Here is an 18,738-nt window from a genome sequence, read left to right as displayed (position 1 = left end):
AATTAAAAGTACAGTTAATACTATTAATTAATAAAAATATTGTTAATTATTAAAAAATTATAATTATTATTATTACTATAAATTTTAAAATACAATAATTATTATTACTCCCCCCTCTCTCTCTCTTAAATATCTTTTTTAAATGTAATAATAACATGCATTGAAATAAGAGACCTTGAAAAACCCAAATGCCTCTCTCTCTAATAGTGTGCAGCTTTATTAATCTAATCAAGATAAGTAATGATTAACTTTTTTGTATTTTTAAAACAAGAGAAAATAAGAAAATGCAAAAATGTGAGAAAATAGATAAATAACTTCTCTCAAAAAGTAATTTTAATGATTATAATTTTTACTTGTTGGTAATTATGACAAAATTATTAGTACTTTATTTTTGGTTATTTTCTTGGCTAATTTATGTTCATTAAATGTAATTTTCTGCTATTTATAGCTTAAATTATATTTAAATAGATAATAATTACTTTTAATTACAGTTTAAAATTAAATATTATTTAAAATACAATTTAAATTATAACTTACATTAATTAACAATTTAAAAACATAAAATAATAATATTTTTAATAAATACAGTATTTTAATAAACACCATTAATTAATAAATACTGTAATTAATAATACTACAAGTAGTGAAAATACTATAAAACATGGTTAATTAGTAATATTGTAATTATTAAAAATATTTTTCATAAAAAACCATTATTTTTAATAAATAATGTTAATTAATTAAAATACTGTAATTATTAAAAGTGTTGTAATTATTAAAAGTACTATATTAATATATTTAGTAATTCTAATAAATAATTTTAGTTAATTAATAATATTGTAATTATTAAAAATATCGTATTAGTTAAAAGTATAGTTAATGTTGTTAATTAATAAATATTGTAATTGTTAATATTGTTTTTTAATAAATAATAACTTACATTATATTAATTAATAAATATATTATTTAATACTATTTTTGAATAAAAACTGATAATTATTTAAAAATACTATAAACTTTAAAATATAGTAATTATTATTACTCTCTCTCTCTCTCTTTCTTAAATGTTTTTTTTAAACGTAACAATAACATGCATTAAAATAAGAAGCATTGGAAAACCAAAAGGTATCTCTCTAATAATATGAAGCTTTATTAATCTAATCAAGATAAGCAATGATTACTTTTTTATATTTTTAAAATAAAAAATAAAAAAAATACAAAAAATTGAGAAAATAGATAAATAGCTTATCTCAAAGAAGCGACATGCCGACATGGACCATACAATTTTATTATATACTAGCGGGGGCTCGTGCGATGCACGGGAAAATCCAGTATTCAATTGGATAAAAGAAAGGGATCAAAAGTAAATATAAACCCCAATGTATTGGCCTATGAGAAATCTTGGTTTTGAGACTATGATGAATGGCAAAGGGTCTTGGGACCTTTATATATTCAACAATTGTAAGGTAATCAACACCCTATAGAATGGATAGTCCAATGCTCACTTATTAAATATCTTGGCCTGGGCCATGATGAATGCACAAGGTCTCCAAACCACGACATAGAAAACAAGGATAAGAAGATTCCAATCATATGGACACTCTTTGCCTAGCAATCAATGGTAAACTTAAAAAAAGAATGAATAGAACGAAGAATAAGTAAAATAAGTTCAATTATATAGAATAGTAGAATGGTCATGTGCTGTCCATAGAAATTTAAATTCCAATATTATCTCATTAACCATGAGTGAAATTCAATCTAATTACGGCTGGATCCAATATAATACTGGATTACAACACTTTCTCACCAAGCAATAAGTCAGCATGGTAAAATTACCTATGATTACTGATATTAAAAAAACTGAGACAACGAAAGAAAATTTCTCTACTTCAAGCCAATATGTCAGCATGGTTAATTTTACATTGAATTATCCGATGGTTCTTTAATGTATTCATGTTGCCAAAATATTGTTATTAGTAAATACAAAAACTGAATGGTTTATGTCAATAGAAACATTATTAGGATAAATTAAATGTTGCCCTTTGGCAACAATAAAGACAATCAAATTGAATTAGATAAGAGAAAACCAAACTGCACCATATAAAGTGCAAACAACTATACCTATCTATCTGCAGTTAGCAAAGTAGGTTTTTTGCTCCCTCCAACAATAAAAACTTCAAAAATGGAATTCACCAAATCCGCTAGGGAAACCTCTTTCAAAGTGGAAAGTAAATTGGTGACACCAACCACCACCCATTTAATGTCTTCACCTCTATCATATATTCATATCCTTGCACGATTCTGTTTGCCCCCATGTACCTACAATAGAAAAAATTAGAACATTAAAGAGTCAAAGTGATGACTCTGATAGTGTCCACTGCTTTTATACAATCTTAGCATTCTATTTAAGTAAATGTCACTTGAAATCGTGCCTAAGTCCTTTTTGTTTTCTTTCTTTACTTCCTTATCCCTTTTGTCCTTATTGACTTTGGATAAATTTTAGTTTAGAAATAATCATAATTAAGAACCCCCATGTGACCATTGCCCTTTCAATGCAATAAGAAGAATTACAGATAATGCAAAGGTTGAAGGAGCTTTGGAAGGAAGGTCGAATAAAGGGGCCATGAAATCATTAGTCAAGCTAGAAATAGGTTAGACTACCAGCTTACTAATTTATATGAAAAAAAAAAGCAGTAAAGCGATTGGTGAGGCCATCAAATATATATGCATTTAGCCCCTCTCTCATCAATAACTTATAATAAACCTAAAGACATCTCAATTCCCTTGATTATTCTCTGTAAATCACCAGCAGAATGCTGACCTTTAGCCCCTCTATTGGTTTTGTCCTATGGTGTAAATCAGAGTAGGATTTTCACCTTAAAGCCCCTTCATGATGACTTGCTTCTCTGCTGTAAAATATTGTAGATTCCCAAATGAACCAAAGTGACAATATATATACACCAATGTTTTGCTATGAAACCCGAAAAAAGCTATGGAAGGGGAAAACACATAATAAATCCAAAGACAATTTACCTGTAGTGGAGATTCATTAGCATATGCTCAAATACTTGGAATTCATCCCAAAGTATTAACTTTGCCGAGGCTGGAAACAAAGAAAACTCCTCACCACTTTTCCCATTGCACCATCTCCAAGTGAAATATGTCTTGAAGGAATTAACATAAACAAAAAAATAAATAAAGAAAGAAAGAAAGTAGTCCTACAACAAATTAGTATATACTCGATAGAAAAAAAAATAAAGCAAATGGATAAATTCTTGAGTAACCTGTCAACTAATAAAATATATGGCCAAATATATATCTAGTTACTTAAAAAACACACATGCAATCAAATTTAATTTTTTTATCCAGAAAACAATAATATACTATTGAGATTGGTTGTGTATACTAAATATGTTAATGATCTCAAAGACAAACACCAAAATACATTTAGATGGGAAAAATCACAATTTCGAATTATAAATAAGCCACCAAACAAAGTATAAAACCAAAAGTTGCATTGAACTCACACGCTAAACAAAGCATAAAACCAAAACAACCTAATTGTAACTTCCAATAAAAACTAAGGTTCAAAACTCACACACTGTCATCCTAGGCCCATCCATGAGTCATAAAGGAAAAATAAATGAGAGAAACTACAAAAAATAAAAACAAAATGAAAACACGAATACCAAATTCAATTAATAGGGAATCCCAATGTCCAAAAGAACAAAACAGAGCCAATATATCCAAAAACCTCACCAGAATATTAACAAATAGAAAATTATTATTATAGAAGAGGTCAACACATGAATAGGCAGAATGATGCAGAGCAAAAGGAGGGCAATCTCCATCCAAGAAGGCCAAAACCTGTTAACGGAGGAGATTGGTGAAGCCCCTAAACAAAACCACGAAAAACAACATATTAAGTATTCGGGAAACTCCAAAACAAAAGGAGATTCCAACATTAAGCAACAACCATAAAGCAAAATAGTTCAATATGATTGTTAATTTTGACCTTTCCTCACAACGTATATCACATCATTGTTGGTATCTCAAAGATCACTTGCAATCTATCATCTTAAATATATTAATAATCTCAAGTTAACCGACAATACTAAAGAGATAAGCATCTTACCTGCAATCTAAGATCTTCAATATATAATCAATTGAAATATTCGATTACCTATAAAACTGTACACCTGCCAAAATAAATAATAACACGCAGAATCTCATAAAGCAAAATAGCAAGAATAGAAACTTTATCAATTTTAAACAAACTGCTATGATGCTTTCACTTGTAAATTAGAAAAGCAAAAAGTCAATATATTTTTTCATTCCTTTCAAAAGAAAATTAGAAAATCAAAACCCAAAGAAAAAGAAAAAAAAAATTACTTGTTGGCATTATATCACTTGCTTGATTTCTGCCAAAGGAGCTTCCATTGTAAATCTATAATTAATCTCATTACCCTTCAACACCATCATAAGTATAAGTAAGTAAAACAACAACACCATCATAGGTATAAGCAAGTAAAGCAACATATATTGGTCCTGTGATCGTAGAAAAGAAAATTAAGAATAGCATATTAGGATATAAGACAAAGGCAATTATAGTTGACTAATTTAACAACTTGCTATTAACGAGGGAGGAATCCATCATCTAGTTCTCATCTCCTGAATGTGAAACAGAGGTGCTGCCAATTGATATAGATTATGTATCCTTGACGCTACAAGGCATTTCCTTTGCCACATGGCAAGGTGCTACCAATTGATATATATTATGTAGAAGTTCATAATAATCGACCTTGTCAATTGGAAGATTTGAACATCGCCAGTGGTAATAATAATAGTTTGGAATTTCATTTTCTAATAATATAATCTTAATAAAAAATTGACAATAAATATTATTTGTAATTTTTTTGATAAATTAAGTGTTTTTAATCAAAATTATCTCATACACTATATCTATAAAATTTATCCTTTAAGATATGATGTATAATAAAAATTGCAAAAGCAGTTGCAGTAAAGGACAGCCAGGTAAACATCAGCCAGATTCAAAGCCATTGTGCCTCAAGTGGAATTGAGATCTGCTGCTCCTCACACTGACCTTATGGTCAGATCTTACCGTGTATTGGGAATACCTCTCATAAATAATAATATACAAATACTAAAAATATTCCCGATGTGCGATTGAAAGTTTGAAACATACTATGAAATTGATGTGAGAAATAAATCCAAACTCCTTTCATGCTGCTGCTCCAGCTTTCTTCACAATTCACATGCTTTTGGGCTGACGCATTCAAACTGTTGCACAGTAACACATCCAACCAAGCGCTAATGTGCATCTGTTTTGCATCATGCATGGACTCCGAACTATTTTGGTGTGGTTTTGTTTCATGTTTTTAGTGAAATTATTAATTAATTGGTAAATAAATCATATAACCAGAATCGATATAATTGGTTTGATTATATCCGAGGACCCGACCAAGGACAACTCTATTTCCTTGACATACCAAGTGGTCGTTGTTTTAAAGGTATTTGATAACTAATCATACCTCAAAAAAACATTAATTTTATACCTTACGGATAGAAGTCCATCGTCATAATTAATACTGAAAAGATATCATCATCATATTAAATAAAACAAAGTGGAATTATATAATACTTTTTGCACTAAAAAAATGAATCGGGATTTAATGCAAACATAAAATGTGCAACCTAGTTACATGAATCACAAGCGAATACATCGGTATTCAATATACACGAGACCCACATGTGATATTTGATCAAGTAGGTAGTTTTCATAAGCGAATTTATCTATTTCTGCAGCAGGGAAGGATCTTGGATCAATTGAGACTTGTTTGCCAGTGACCCATAGAGGAGGTGCAGAACCAAATTCATGGATCTGTAGGCTTTCCGTGTACTGCCCAAATGGGCTTAATAGCCTTAATTACCTGCACCCTTCTCCGCCCACCCCCTAGACTTAAATCTGAAGTATATACTATATAGTACCCAAAAATAAAGGATCCGCCCATTTGATAGGTCTCCATCCTCCATTGGATTAATCATGTAATATTAGAGAGTATACAGGATAGTTTTGGAAAATCTTTCTTTGGTGCATGATTTTCACAAATATGAAAGTTAGCGATAAAGAAGGATTTATCTTACACGTATCATAGGTTTATTGGGCTGAGTTTTTTTTTTTTTTTTTTTTTTTTTTTTTTTTTTTTTTTATCAATAGGGAACAAGAGGATGGATATATATAGAAAACCCCTTTCGAGTTCCAAACCAGTTTACTACATGAAATTAAATTATGAATGATTCTTTTAGATTGTGTTTGGTTGCGATGCAAATGCAAATATGTACTTTATATAATTATCTTCTTTTTTGTGTCATGAATGTAAACATGGTTCACATTTTTAAATCATTTTTGTATTTATCTTGTTTGTTTGAAATTGGTGTAAAGCATGGGCCTTATCATTAATGCTCCAATTTCTTACATTTTGGTCAAAAAACAAAATTATAAAAAGCACAAAATTGTATCAAAAAATAGATACAGTAATGCTCTCACCTGAGTACAAAAATGTCATAAAATACCAAGGTTTTTAAAACCGATTCGGGGAACGAACTGGTCAGGGGTCTGGTTCTCGAGTCAAATGGCCCGACCGTTCAAACCGAATGGTTTGATCTGTTTTGACAAAAAAAAAATTAAAAAATAAAAAACGGTCAAAACCAGTGAACGGTTCGACCACCCGAGTCAGCGGTTTGCTGACCAAATCAACGTTTTTTGGCCAAAATCCAATTTTGGCAAAAAATAAAACAGGTTACCTGACTGATTCCCGATTTTTTCTGTTTGACCATCTGGTCCAATTCAATTTTGAAAATCATATAAAATACAGTTCTAATATCTTAATTATTACTTTTTTACATGTCAAACATATGCTCACAAATACAAACCAGAATATATAAATATCCGATTCAATGCTTATATCGCAAACAAACGGAACTCAATTTGGAAGAATTACAAACACAAATAAGTATAGTGCAAAACTTCTTTCCAAATTGAGCCTTAGGTCATTGGAAGAAGTTTCACTAAATTACCCAACTAGTTTGACTTTTTGCCTTTGAAATGTGAGACCACAAGGTGGTGATTAAAAATATGAAATATTAGCATAATTTTACGTAGACAGACGTTGCTTAATTTTGATGAATTATCTGACGGCTTCATAGGACTATATGACAGAAGTAGCCTGTCCCCCAAACCCATAACCCCCACCCTGAAGTGGGATTTAATAAAGTTGGTTTAAATGTCATGCATGCTTACTTATATTGTCATAAATTAAAGTCATACAAGTAATTTTTAATTCATTTTGTTCAAAACATATAGGGTTTTGTACTGTACATGTTTGTAAGGTTCAAGATATTGTTTTTTTTTTTCTAAAACCGGTTCAGGGGGGCTGATTCAGGGCTCCTCCGCCCCCTGAATCAGTCAGATCTCTGATACATCCACTATAGAGACATATCGGAAGGGTCTCGAAACGATATATATACAAGTTGATACATGTCGATATTTTGAATCTTGCACATTTGTATTTATACTCCTTACAACTATAAATATGTACTGTATACAGTGCAAATATGTAGAAAATAAAGTTTTGCACTCTTTGTATCCTTCCAAACTAAGCCTAAAATACAATACCAAATTATTTTTATTGATATAGTATAATATTTTGATCAATTTTACTTTTAATTTATTTATATTATTTAATATGCAATTGCAATCCTAATTCAATTCTAATATGATATAATCATATAAAACCAATGAATAAAATCCAATTTCAATATGAATATAAACAAAATCAGTTTTGTATCTAGCTACCTACATCCTGTGAAGCTAAGCATGTTCCAACGGGACCACTCTTTAGTTTTTTATGGAGTTCAGATCTACTATCAATGAACACTCACAACACTGTTCCAACTAATCATGACAGTGACACAACATTGGTAACATCTCTCTCTTATCTGTGCATGGCGGGCTGGCGGCAGTGGCCTGTTGAGAAGGTGTGAAAAATATTTTACTAGTAGCATTAGCAGATCCCTACCCTCTTGATATAGGAAGTTGTTTATTAAACGATCCAGATACCAGATTTAATCACGTTACGCTCAGTACTCACATGGTAGGGGTGCTCTCCGGCTCTCCTGTAGCATCACCCTACATATCTACCAAGATATTTTCCATATGCCATGTGCAGCCAAAATCCTTGTGGTGGGATCTTATTGGAGAAAGGAGTTATTTAAAATTAGTTGTAAGAGATGAACACGTGCGGTCATGTGTGCATATGCTCTCAAGTTATCAGCACTCCAACATATACATGCATATAAGTGATTTTTTCATTAGTACATATATTAAAGTATGGTCTTCAGACTATAACCTTCCATCATTCATATAAGTGATTTTTTCATTTTTATTTGGAAATCTAGACATATGGCATTTATTGAGAAATTGTTATTAAATCCCATAATCCATTACCATCACTTAGGGGTGATCATTTCAGCCCGGCCCGAAATTTTCGGGCTTGGGCTTGGGTTTTGTGTTCAGGCCCGACCCAGGCCTACAAATTTTAGAGTCGGGCTTGGGCTTAATACTTCAAGCCCAACCTGCATATATAATGTATAAAATAAGTTTATATGCATGTTATGTCATTTAATATAGATATGTAATGTTTTACATATGAGTGACATTGGCCTAGAATCAAGCCCGGTCCGATATAGACTTAGGCTAGGGCTTATGATTTAGGCCTAGAATCCCGAGCCGGCCCGGGCCCAGGCCTAAGCTATAGCCCTTATCATAAGTGCAAAGCCTGGCCCGGACCCGGCCCATGATCACCCCTACCACCACCATTTCAGAAAAGTGGCCTTCTTATTTTCTGAAAAGCTAAACATGTGGCAATTTCAGAGAAAATCCTAGTAAAGCCCACAAACAACTACCAAGCTACAACCCCCCATCATTAAGATATGTGGCTTTCTCATTTTTCTGGAAAGTTAGATATATGACATTTTCTGAGAAGTTGATGCTAAAGCCCACAACCCATAGTCCACTATCACCACTCAAACAGTCGTATCTTATTAATTCAAGTATTAGGATTCAAAATGTGGGTAGTTTCACTCCTAAACATTTTCAATATATAGTAGTTTCACTCCTAAACATGTTTATACATAATATATTAAATACAAATGGTGGGACCCATTAAAAAATTACCATAAACCCCGTTTGTTTTTAAGTGATTTTTTTTAAAAGAAAATAATTTATTAATTACAAACTTGATTTAACTTTTAGGAAGCAATCTAATTTAACTTTTAAAAATAAATAACTCAAAATAGATAAATAGTAAATACTAAATAAAGTGGATTGTTATTTACCAATAAGATCTTAAATTAAATGAGAAAAATGTAAGACTCATATTAATTCTCAATTACAAAAATGTAAGACTCATATTAATTTTTTTAATTTAATTTTGATAACTAAATTATACACATAATTAGTTACCCCGTAATTTCAAACTAAATTATACACATAATTAGTTACCCCGTAATTAATACGGGGTCATTCTCTAGCGATCAAATGAAAAGAACAAATTCAGAAGCGGCTTTTGAGAACCCTACGATTTGGAAATCACAGTATCGTCCTGGAGCCACCAGTGTTTTTGTGCTCTTGGTTTACTGATGACAATCCATCCGAGCCAACACATGCTGTCATTGGAAAAATATTGCGATGACGTGGATTCATGCTGTCTGCCGGTTCGTGTGGCTCCCCCAAGCCAGGATCGGGGGGCCTCTGAAAAGAAGACTGACGTGGAACAAATGTAATCAATTGCGTCCGGATCTATACTCGCCAAAAAGGCACAATTTATGAACCCCTTTCAAGTCCGGAGGGTCTCCATTATATATCCTCCCCGCGCCTCCCATCGTTCTTCGTCGAGATCAACTTTCGTGCTTCGTGGGAGCGACGACGCTCGAGGGCGAATTACATTGCCTGGGTGGTGTTTCTACTTTCCAATATCCATCGTCTCCGGCCGTCTGGTTTCAAATTTCTATTGAGATGCTTTGCTAATCGATTACTCCCCATTTTCATCGTAACATCTAGGGTTCTTGATCGACCTCTTGTTCGATATCAGGGGCTTTTGGTTCTCATACAGTGGATCCCAATTACCTTCGGACCTAAGACGTTTACATAGCTGTAATTGAATTTTAATTTTTGAGATTCCTAATGGTTAACTCTAAGAAAGAGGAATTTATTGATGATGGCAAGATCGAGGATTCGGACAATGTAATTCAATCCACTGATGCACCACCGTCTTCTGATGTTTCCCCGACCGGTAATGAAACCTCTTCTGTTGGATCTACCGGACCTTCGAGCACTGCTCGGGAGAGTGGTACAAACTCTGGAAGTGAGAGCGGGCTCACTGAGAGGCTTAGGGTTATTTTCAGAGATGGAGGTGATGGAGATCTGTTGCTTCAGCAAAGCGACCGGGAAAACAGCGTACTGCAGTGGCTACAGGCCCTGGATTTGCAGGTTATGGGGGCGTGCCGTGCCGATGAAAGGCTAAAACCGTTGCTCAAGCTGAATGCCTCGAGTGGTGTTGCTGAAGATCGATTGCTGGCTCATCTAAACCAGGTCCGTAACAGCACACCCGCATATCTGCAGTCCCTTTCCTCCTCCGTTACCATAAAAAGTATATGCCGATGTTTATCGATAGAGAAAATATTACTAGATTGATGTTTTGCTGGTTGTCCACCATCTACTGCAATTTAAGGATTTTGTTATTCAGAATTCAGATCATTTACGATTGAGCCTGTTAAATAGTGTGATTTCGTGTTATTATCTCTCATGCTAAGAGTTATTCTTTAATACATGAACAGCATTTCGAGGCTTCGGAGGTTGGTATGTTGGCGAGGTGCTTGGGTGTTCCTCTTGTTTCCATTCGCGTTGGAAAGGTCGTCAAGCAGGGGACTCTTCTATGTCCAACTGCTACAAGGTAGTTGAAATTACCTGTTTATGCTTGTCTCTTCTATGTTCGACTGTTACAAGATAGTTGATTTTTTTTTTTTTTGATAAAGTTACAAGGTAGTTGATTGTTTAAGTGTTTAGATAGATTTTATTTTGTATCCAATTCTTCTTATCTTTAATTTTATTTTATATTTTTACATCGAATTGATTGATTTTATCTTGTTTTAGATAGATTTTCTTTATTTATTACGTACTGTTCTCTATAGAAGTTATTTAAATGCAAGTCAAGATACGATGCGGTGTAAGTGATATATACATTGTGCTAGGTGCATCATATGTAATTGATTCAAAATTCTAGTCTGATATTTCAAGCAATTACATTAATAGTCATATTCACTATAGACAATAGACTTATAATTTCACAGAAAACAATGCTCTTGGTAGAGCAAAATGGTGGGACAGGATTCATGCTGCCTACCCCAAATAGTTGGGGTTAAGGCTCAAATGAGTTGAGTTTCACTGAGGGCCCTAATATTAGGAATATAAATAACATATATATATATCAGAAAATCGTTCACTGCCCTTAGCTGTCTTATCTGTCTTCAGTGGTATGCTGCTGATGTAACATATGGATGGGTTTGAATACTCAATTAGTCAAGAATACTGATGCTTGTTGATAACAAACTAGCTGGCATTGCTTTCTTGTTTCAGTCCTGATTTTGTTGAGAAGAAACTAGGTAAGCTTGTTTGATATTTGTCAATGTGTCATCTAGAGATTTTATGTATTAAAATTTCCCCTTGTTTCATGATTGTGTTCACCTACTGGTTCAAATTCCTTCTGGTATTTTTATGCATTGCATGATAAGTAAACCCTCCAACTGAGATGCATGAGTTAACATATTAGATATGAGTTGCTCCTTTGTGGAATATTGTATCAGCTTTTCTTTTCTTTTATCTGTAATTGTTTTTTTTTTTTTTGGTTTTTTTAGTGCTGTGCAAGTTAAAGTGACTAACTACTGCTTCATTTTTCCTATGGTGTTTGTCATTAAATATTCAAAGTTAGATCTATGATAAAATCACACCATTTTCACTCTTTGTGCTTATGTGGGCATTTTGTTGTTGGCAGATTCATAAGGTGGAATAATAGAATATGATACTTCATACACAGCAATTTTATGTTTTTCCTTTTTTAGGGCTGGGGTTGCTAGTCTTTATGATGGAATGAGCTACTAATGGAGTCATCTTTACTAGGCATGTTTATGTTCCTATATCATTATAACATTGTTTACTGACATGAAATCATGAATATACAGTTGGGAACAGAGATGGCCATTCTGTTGCTAAAAAACTTAAAAGCCCCATAAAATTCCTTTGAAAGCATCATTTATTCCTTTCTAACCCTATGAATTCTCTGGACCACAGGTATTTATCATTTTCTATTTCAGAACTTGCTTCAGGGTATATCTATCAGAAAAACTTGCTTTAGGGTACAAATGTTATCCTTTATATGTAGTGCAGGCCTTCTTCTATGGAGGTCATCTTGTTTCTATCTTGTCTGCTGTATTTTAAATTGTATAGCCTGAAACAACTCAATCTTGACACTGGGAGAATGTCATATTGTCTTGTTGTTAGGATATACACTTAAGAACAAGGAGAACCATGGAGGTTGGTGTTAATTAAGCTTCGATTGGTTCTGTCAGGGAACAGTTAAATAACAATTATTTCCCAATCTTGATATTGTTAAACAAGCAAATTTACTTAACAAATGCAGCAAAAAAAATTCATGTAACCGGATTCTATTATTTGTATTGTTGATGGAGTTCAACATGTTCCTTCTTTATTACTACTTTTATTGACTTGTGCTTTTTATTCTGTTTTCCATTTGATTTTATCTTTGTTGAACTAAATTGGTTTTGAACATTTATACCATCTTTATCTATCTATATTTACTTGGTTCTGCTTTCCCATTTGATTTTATCTACTGTTGCAACATTTTTGATTCCCACCTGTAATTGAACTGAATACAATTTGCTTAAAGTTTCTCATTGATATTTACTTTGAAATTTTTATTTCTTTGCTCTAGAAGGCATCTTTATCTGGTTGGAACTTTGTCCACCACTATCAAGTTCAATATCTAATATAGAATGGCTGCAAAATGTCTCCTGTATTTGTTAATAGTTAGCAGAAATTGCAGGGTTCTATGTTTCATCTTATTAATGGTGACACTGTTCATCCTTCCAAATAAATATATCTTTTGATTTGTAGGTAAAAGTGGGCGTTTGTGATGTTCTATATTGATCTCTGAATTAAGAGGAAGTGAAGGTAGTTTCAAGTCCCTGTATTATTATATGGCTCCCTTATTACTTCCAGATCCCATATTTTTATGGTGTTAATAGAGTCAGAAATTTTTTATTTTAAATTGAAAGTTGGAAGATGAGGATTAGAAACCTCGAGGTATTAATGCTTATAAAATAGCATGTTTACGGTTGCCTGCTGGCATCTTTAACTACTTTGAGCTACTAATGTTTATGTGATATCTTTTTTGCTATTTGTTTATCACCATTTGATATTTGAGTGTAGATAGAGAAATCTTGTTTCTGCATTCCTACTTTATACACTGATTTGATCTATTTCTCTTTTTGATAAAATTAAATTCCCACATTTGCCTTTCTTGGTTTTTAATGACTGGATTGGGGCCAATGTATTTTCTTGTTATATTATATATTTACCAGATCTTTTGTTGTCATAGGATGCTGTTACATATATTTATCTATTTCTGTTCTAGTTAAGCTAAAAAAACTTTTGCTTGAATTAGGTTAATAGCAGCAGTATTGCTGAAGGTAAGGAACTGTAGTATGTTTTGGATGGTTTGTTAATTTTTTCATTGTCCACAGAAAAATGAGAAAAAAATCTACCACTCTAAATCATCAGAAAAGAAAAACAAGAAGAAATAAAAAGGAAAAAATGACTACAGATCAAGAATTAAAATACATGGTGACACATGAATTCTTTCTCTCTCTCTCTCTCTCCCCCTCCCTCCCTCCCTCCCTCCCTCCCTCCCTCTTGTGTGTGCGCGTGTGTGTATTGTGTTCTGTGTGCATGACTGCACATGCTCACTCTGTGCACACACAACCAAATGCTCCAGGTGGATAGAAGGGGGGAGGGGTTGCTTCACGACTTTAAACTGAATAAATTGGCTCTTCTGGTCACAACATCACAGCCAAGTGAAAATAGGCATTCCCCAGGAGTGATATTTAAGAAAAAAAAGGTAATGATTATCTTGTTTTCGGTCATTTAGAATTGGAGCTGGCTTCCTGAAGATAGGCCTTTGACAGAAAAAAGAGACAAACCTTTGACATGTTTCTCATGCAAAAGTAGCATGAATTCCCCATAAACAAAATTTTAAAATAGCTGAACTATAAATGAAGGTTCTCTTCTGAAATCTCACAAATGCTTGACAAATTTTAGTGCTTTCTTGCCAAGCGGGGCCATTTCAGTCAATGCCATTAGAAGTAAAAGGGCTAGTAATTTATTTCTAAACTAATTGAAATCAACTAATAAATTTTTATAGCAAAAGTTGTTTGCAATCTCCAGCCAACTTCATGTGTAGAAATAGTGTAGTCTCTTATAGAGATTTGTTCTGCATACATTGAAATTACCATTTAGGTCTTATCCTGTGGTATTCAATGCATAATTTGCTTGTGATAATCAGAAATATTTATGATTAGTTTTGATAAAAATAAAATAGTATGAGAACAACCAATGGCGAGGAGGACACACTTGTCTGACAGCCATCATAACAATCTCAATTCAGTATCATTTATGTTGCATTCATATACAAGCCAAAATTCTGAAGCATTTCTGTTTTGTAAATGCCTTGTATATACCTCTTACTTCCATGCCTATTATACAAGTTTTCGTATTTTAGCATGCTTGTTTCTAAACGGCTATATTTGACCTGTATTGTCTTATTGCAATAGACTTTTTTGTGCCACTTGAGTTAATATGGGCATTCAATGGTCTTTTTATTTTTTGTATTCTCTCAAACCCTTAGTTTGTCTTGTGCCATTAATCAGTCCATAGAAATTCAGATGTAAATGAACAACTCCTTACCACCTCTCCTCCAACATCTCCCAACCAAAAAGGAGGAAGAAAAAGAAAAACTATTCGACAGTTAAAGTCAAGTGGGTTACTGAATAAGAGCTGAAATATTATATACCTTGACAAATATCAGTTGCTTTAGTTGAATTACTTTTGTTGTTTTGGTGACATGCATAAAACCCATGTGCAGACCTTATCCATGAGAGCATTGATGGTTGAACATGAATTAACTTTCAATTTCGAAAAGTGGTGCTGTTGTAATCCTAGTGTTGTCCCTTGTTGCCATCTCCTGATAATCAGAAATATAACAGAAGTAAAAGGGATGAATACATGAATGCTAAGATGGATGAGTAAAAAAACTAGAAAGTGGAAAAAACAGATAAAAGGATAAATACGTGAATGCCAAGATGGACGAGTGAAAAAGCTAGAAATGATAGGATTAGGAATAAAATTATCCGTGGGAGCCTAGGAGTAACTCCAATAGATAAAATGAGAGAGTAGACTAAGATGGATTGGGCATGTGCATAGAAGACCACCAACTGCGCCAGTTAGAACAAGTGATTTATTACACAAGGGGCTAGAAGAGCTTGGGGTAGACAAAAAAGGACATGGGTAGAAGCATTAAGAAATAATTTACGCATTAATAATTTAACAGTGGATATGGCTTTAAATAGAACAGATTGGTGAAGCAGGATTCATGTAGCCAACCCCATATAGTTGGGATAAGGCATGCATGATGATGATAATGATGAAACATGAACGGCGAACCTCACTTTCGGTTGTGCAAATGACGTCTATGTAATGAGGCAATGGGCTACGGATACTGTACTTGGGGCCCTTTGGTGTATAAACCACTTTGAAAAAGAAATGTGAGGTAGAGGTGAAAAGAGACAATTCAGGCCCCAGAAACTATATTATTATTGATACCATTTGCTTGTGCAGGAAAATAAAAGAGCCAACATTGGACCATAGTTTCCATTACTGACAGATCTAATATGAGATCTACTAACAAAGGAAAATGATGTGAAATTCAAACATGTTTCCCTAATATTTTTTACTGAAACTTGAACTTCCAAAGTTTTATTTGAAAGATAATAAAATCTCCAACAAATAGTAATAAATGAAGATGTTTTCTGTTGCCAGTATATCATTAAGCATGTAATTGGATTGGATTTCTTTGTGTGAACTTGTCTGTGGATGTTAAAGAAATAAAGAGCTGTTCTGATCTTTTTCTTTTGATGCTTCATGTTGTCTTTATACATCTTTTGTTCTTTATTTTATGCTTTAAAAATTTCATTTCATTTTTTTTCCTTCTATATTGGCACAGGGGAAATCTGAATCTCACACTCTTGCCTACATCTGATCTGCATATTTCATTCATTGGGGATGATGGGTGCACAGAAAGATTGGCTACATTAAGTGACAGTTCTGAAAGCGCAGCAGTAGCAATCGAAGAAATACCAGCTGATAATTCAGGTCGTTCTTTCCTTATAAGGCTCCTTGGTTCTCAAGTGTCATATTTTTGGTGCTCAGAGAGGTCAAAGCTCCTTGGTATTGAGTTGCTTGCAAAGGTACATTTGAAAATAAATTTTGACTGTTGATTTCTACACAAGTTTTTTCAAATGGATACAGCCTCCGTGAGAGGCAAAAACAATATCAATCTGTATGATATTGAGAATTAGAGCATATGGTTACTCCTGTATTTGCAGGGTTACTTCTTCACTGTTTTTAGTACTGAAATGTTGTGTTTAAATTCCCATTAATGCAAATTCTCATATTGAGAATGCCTTCTTAATTTTATTCCCTCCTTTTCAATATGGTGCAGATGAAGGATCTGCTGAGGAGGAAGCCCACTCTAGCTCAGTTAACTGGCATTAGTGAGTCACGCCTTGACTGCTTTGCAACTCATCTCCGTGCTTATCTTCTTGGATCCACCATGAGAAACAACACAGAAGTAAATTCAGTAGTCTCTTCAACCTCTTTAACTGATAGTGCATTCAATCCTTCAGACTTTGACCAAAACAACCAATGCTCTTCTGCATCATCAAAGCCTTCCCGCCTCCGGCATAATAGCGTTTTAGCAACTAAAGCACATTTACCCTATCAAGGCAGCCTCAGCCCACGATCAAATTCCTTTGAAGAGGGGATGCAGAGAAGCATGTCCCTTGCAAGAAGTGGGGCCAGAGATAAGTTTAGGAGGCTTGGAGACAGCCATGCTTTAGCCATTGATAACATGCCTGTTGCTTCCGCATCTGCGGCAGAAGTATCTAGGGCAAGCCAAATTGAAAATGACAAGTCTCTGGAGATAAGTGGGCCTTCCCCTTTGTTGCCATTGAGCTTCCTGAAATCTCTTGAAAATTCTACCTCTCCAACTTCTAGTTTGCCGGCATTTTTGATTCCCACATCACATGTTTCGGCTCCCAGTGTCTCTCATTTCTCCCCACATTACTGTTGGTGCCCTCCTTGTGCATCATCCCTAAAGCATACAACGGTACCGTCTCAACTGCCTGTTGCATCAACTGAATCTGTGTCACTACCACCACTGTCATCTTTCTCGGCAGTTATGAGGTCATCTAGCTCAATGACTCCATCAAAGCCATCTCTAAATTTATCTGAATTTCCTTCATTGGATTTTCCAGCCTTCTTGCCAGACCCTCCATTTATCAACATGCCAAACTCACAGCAAATTCCTACTTTTACACCATTAATTTGTGACCCTATTGTACACATTCCAGTGATTGATGTTTGCTCCTCTGGCCAAGGGTACCTGGTGAGTGCAGGGGCTGCTATTTCGACAACCATTCCTCCTTTGCATCCTAAATTTGTGAACCCGTTAATTCCAGAAACCGAATCAGCAGTGGAGAAGGGTGCAAGGGAGACTCTTCGGCTTCTAATCAGTTCGACACAGACAAATCCACAGCTGATGGATGTGCTGCCTGCAGTTTTGAATAGCACTGATAAAATGCATACAATGCTTGTAGCCGGAAGTTGTCTGTATAGTGGGACCAGAGATGTTGATGCTGTTGCAAACAGCATTGCTGCCATGGGGTTGGTTCCTCCGTCAGATAGGCGTGATAATGAAGAAAAGCACGGCTGCAGTATTAATATGGAGAATCAACTAGAGGAATCTGAATGTTCATCAGAATCATTTGATGACAAAGAGGGCTCTCTCTGAGAAAGATTCGAGTCTAAGTTAGGTGATTAGGAGTACATTTGATTGTAAAATTTTTGTGAAGCCTTTGCCTGTAATGGCTTGTAGTGATAAAATTGTAGATATGTAGCTGTAATTCTGACGTTTGTTAAGTGCAATTGGTTTATTACAAAAAAAAAAGTGCAATTGGTTGAATATCTCGCCATTTTTTGGGCTGTGATTTGTGCATAAATCTTGTCTTGTATTTTTGGGTAATTTACGTATCCCCTATTCGTATTTCCGTCCCGGAACGGTCACATACCCCTTAAAATAATAAAAAAAAAAACTAAGAACTTTTAGGGGTATTTTTGAAATAAAAAATCTTAGATAAAAAAGGGAAAATTTAGGTACCCTGTATTTTAGACCGAGTGCTAATTTAGTATCGAAACTTTAAAGCGTGACAATTTAATACTTGAACTTTTGAGAATGCCACGGTCTTTCT

At 33.9% G+C, this 18,738-nt stretch overlaps 1 protein-coding gene across 1 annotated transcript; it reads left to right on the top strand.

Annotated features, from left to right (window-relative positions):
- The first annotated feature begins 9,971 nt into the window (after positions 1 to 9,971).
- On the top strand, positions 9,972 to 18,452 carry LOC104601212 (uncharacterized). The gene is made up of 4 exons (XM_010264474.3): positions 9,972 to 10,672; positions 10,918 to 11,033; positions 16,434 to 16,677; positions 16,932 to 18,452. Exons 1-4 carry the CDS (start codon positions 10,265 to 10,267, stop codon positions 18,279 to 18,281), a joined length of 2,118 nt encoding a protein of 705 aa, XP_010262776.1. The 5' UTR covers positions 9,972 to 10,264; the 3' UTR covers positions 18,282 to 18,452.
- The last annotated feature ends 286 nt before the right edge of the window (positions 18,453 to 18,738 follow it).

This window comes from Nelumbo nucifera, chromosome 2 (assembly GCF_055504915.1).
Source record: "Nelumbo nucifera cultivar China Antique chromosome 2, China Antique-T2T, whole genome shotgun sequence".
Lineage (NCBI taxonomy): Eukaryota > Viridiplantae > Streptophyta > Magnoliopsida > Proteales > Nelumbonaceae > Nelumbo > Nelumbo nucifera.
Note: the sequence above shows the minus strand (reverse complement) of the source record. Positions and strands in the feature narration are given on the sequence as shown.

What these genes read in the sequence shown, in the direction of transcription:
- LOC104601212 (XM_010264474.3), top strand. Translation starts at nt 10,265, where the DNA reads ATGGTTAACTCTAAGAAAGAGGAATTTATTGATGATGGCAAGATCGAG. An exon ending in CTATGTCCAACTGCTACAAG is followed by an intron (nt 11,034 to 16,433) that starts GTAGTTGAAATT and finishes ATATTGGCACAG; the next exon opens with GGGAAATCTGAATCTCACAC. An exon ending in GTATTGAGTTGCTTGCAAAG is followed by an intron (nt 16,678 to 16,931) that starts GTACATTTGAAA and finishes AATATGGTGCAG; the next exon opens with ATGAAGGATCTGCTGAGGAG.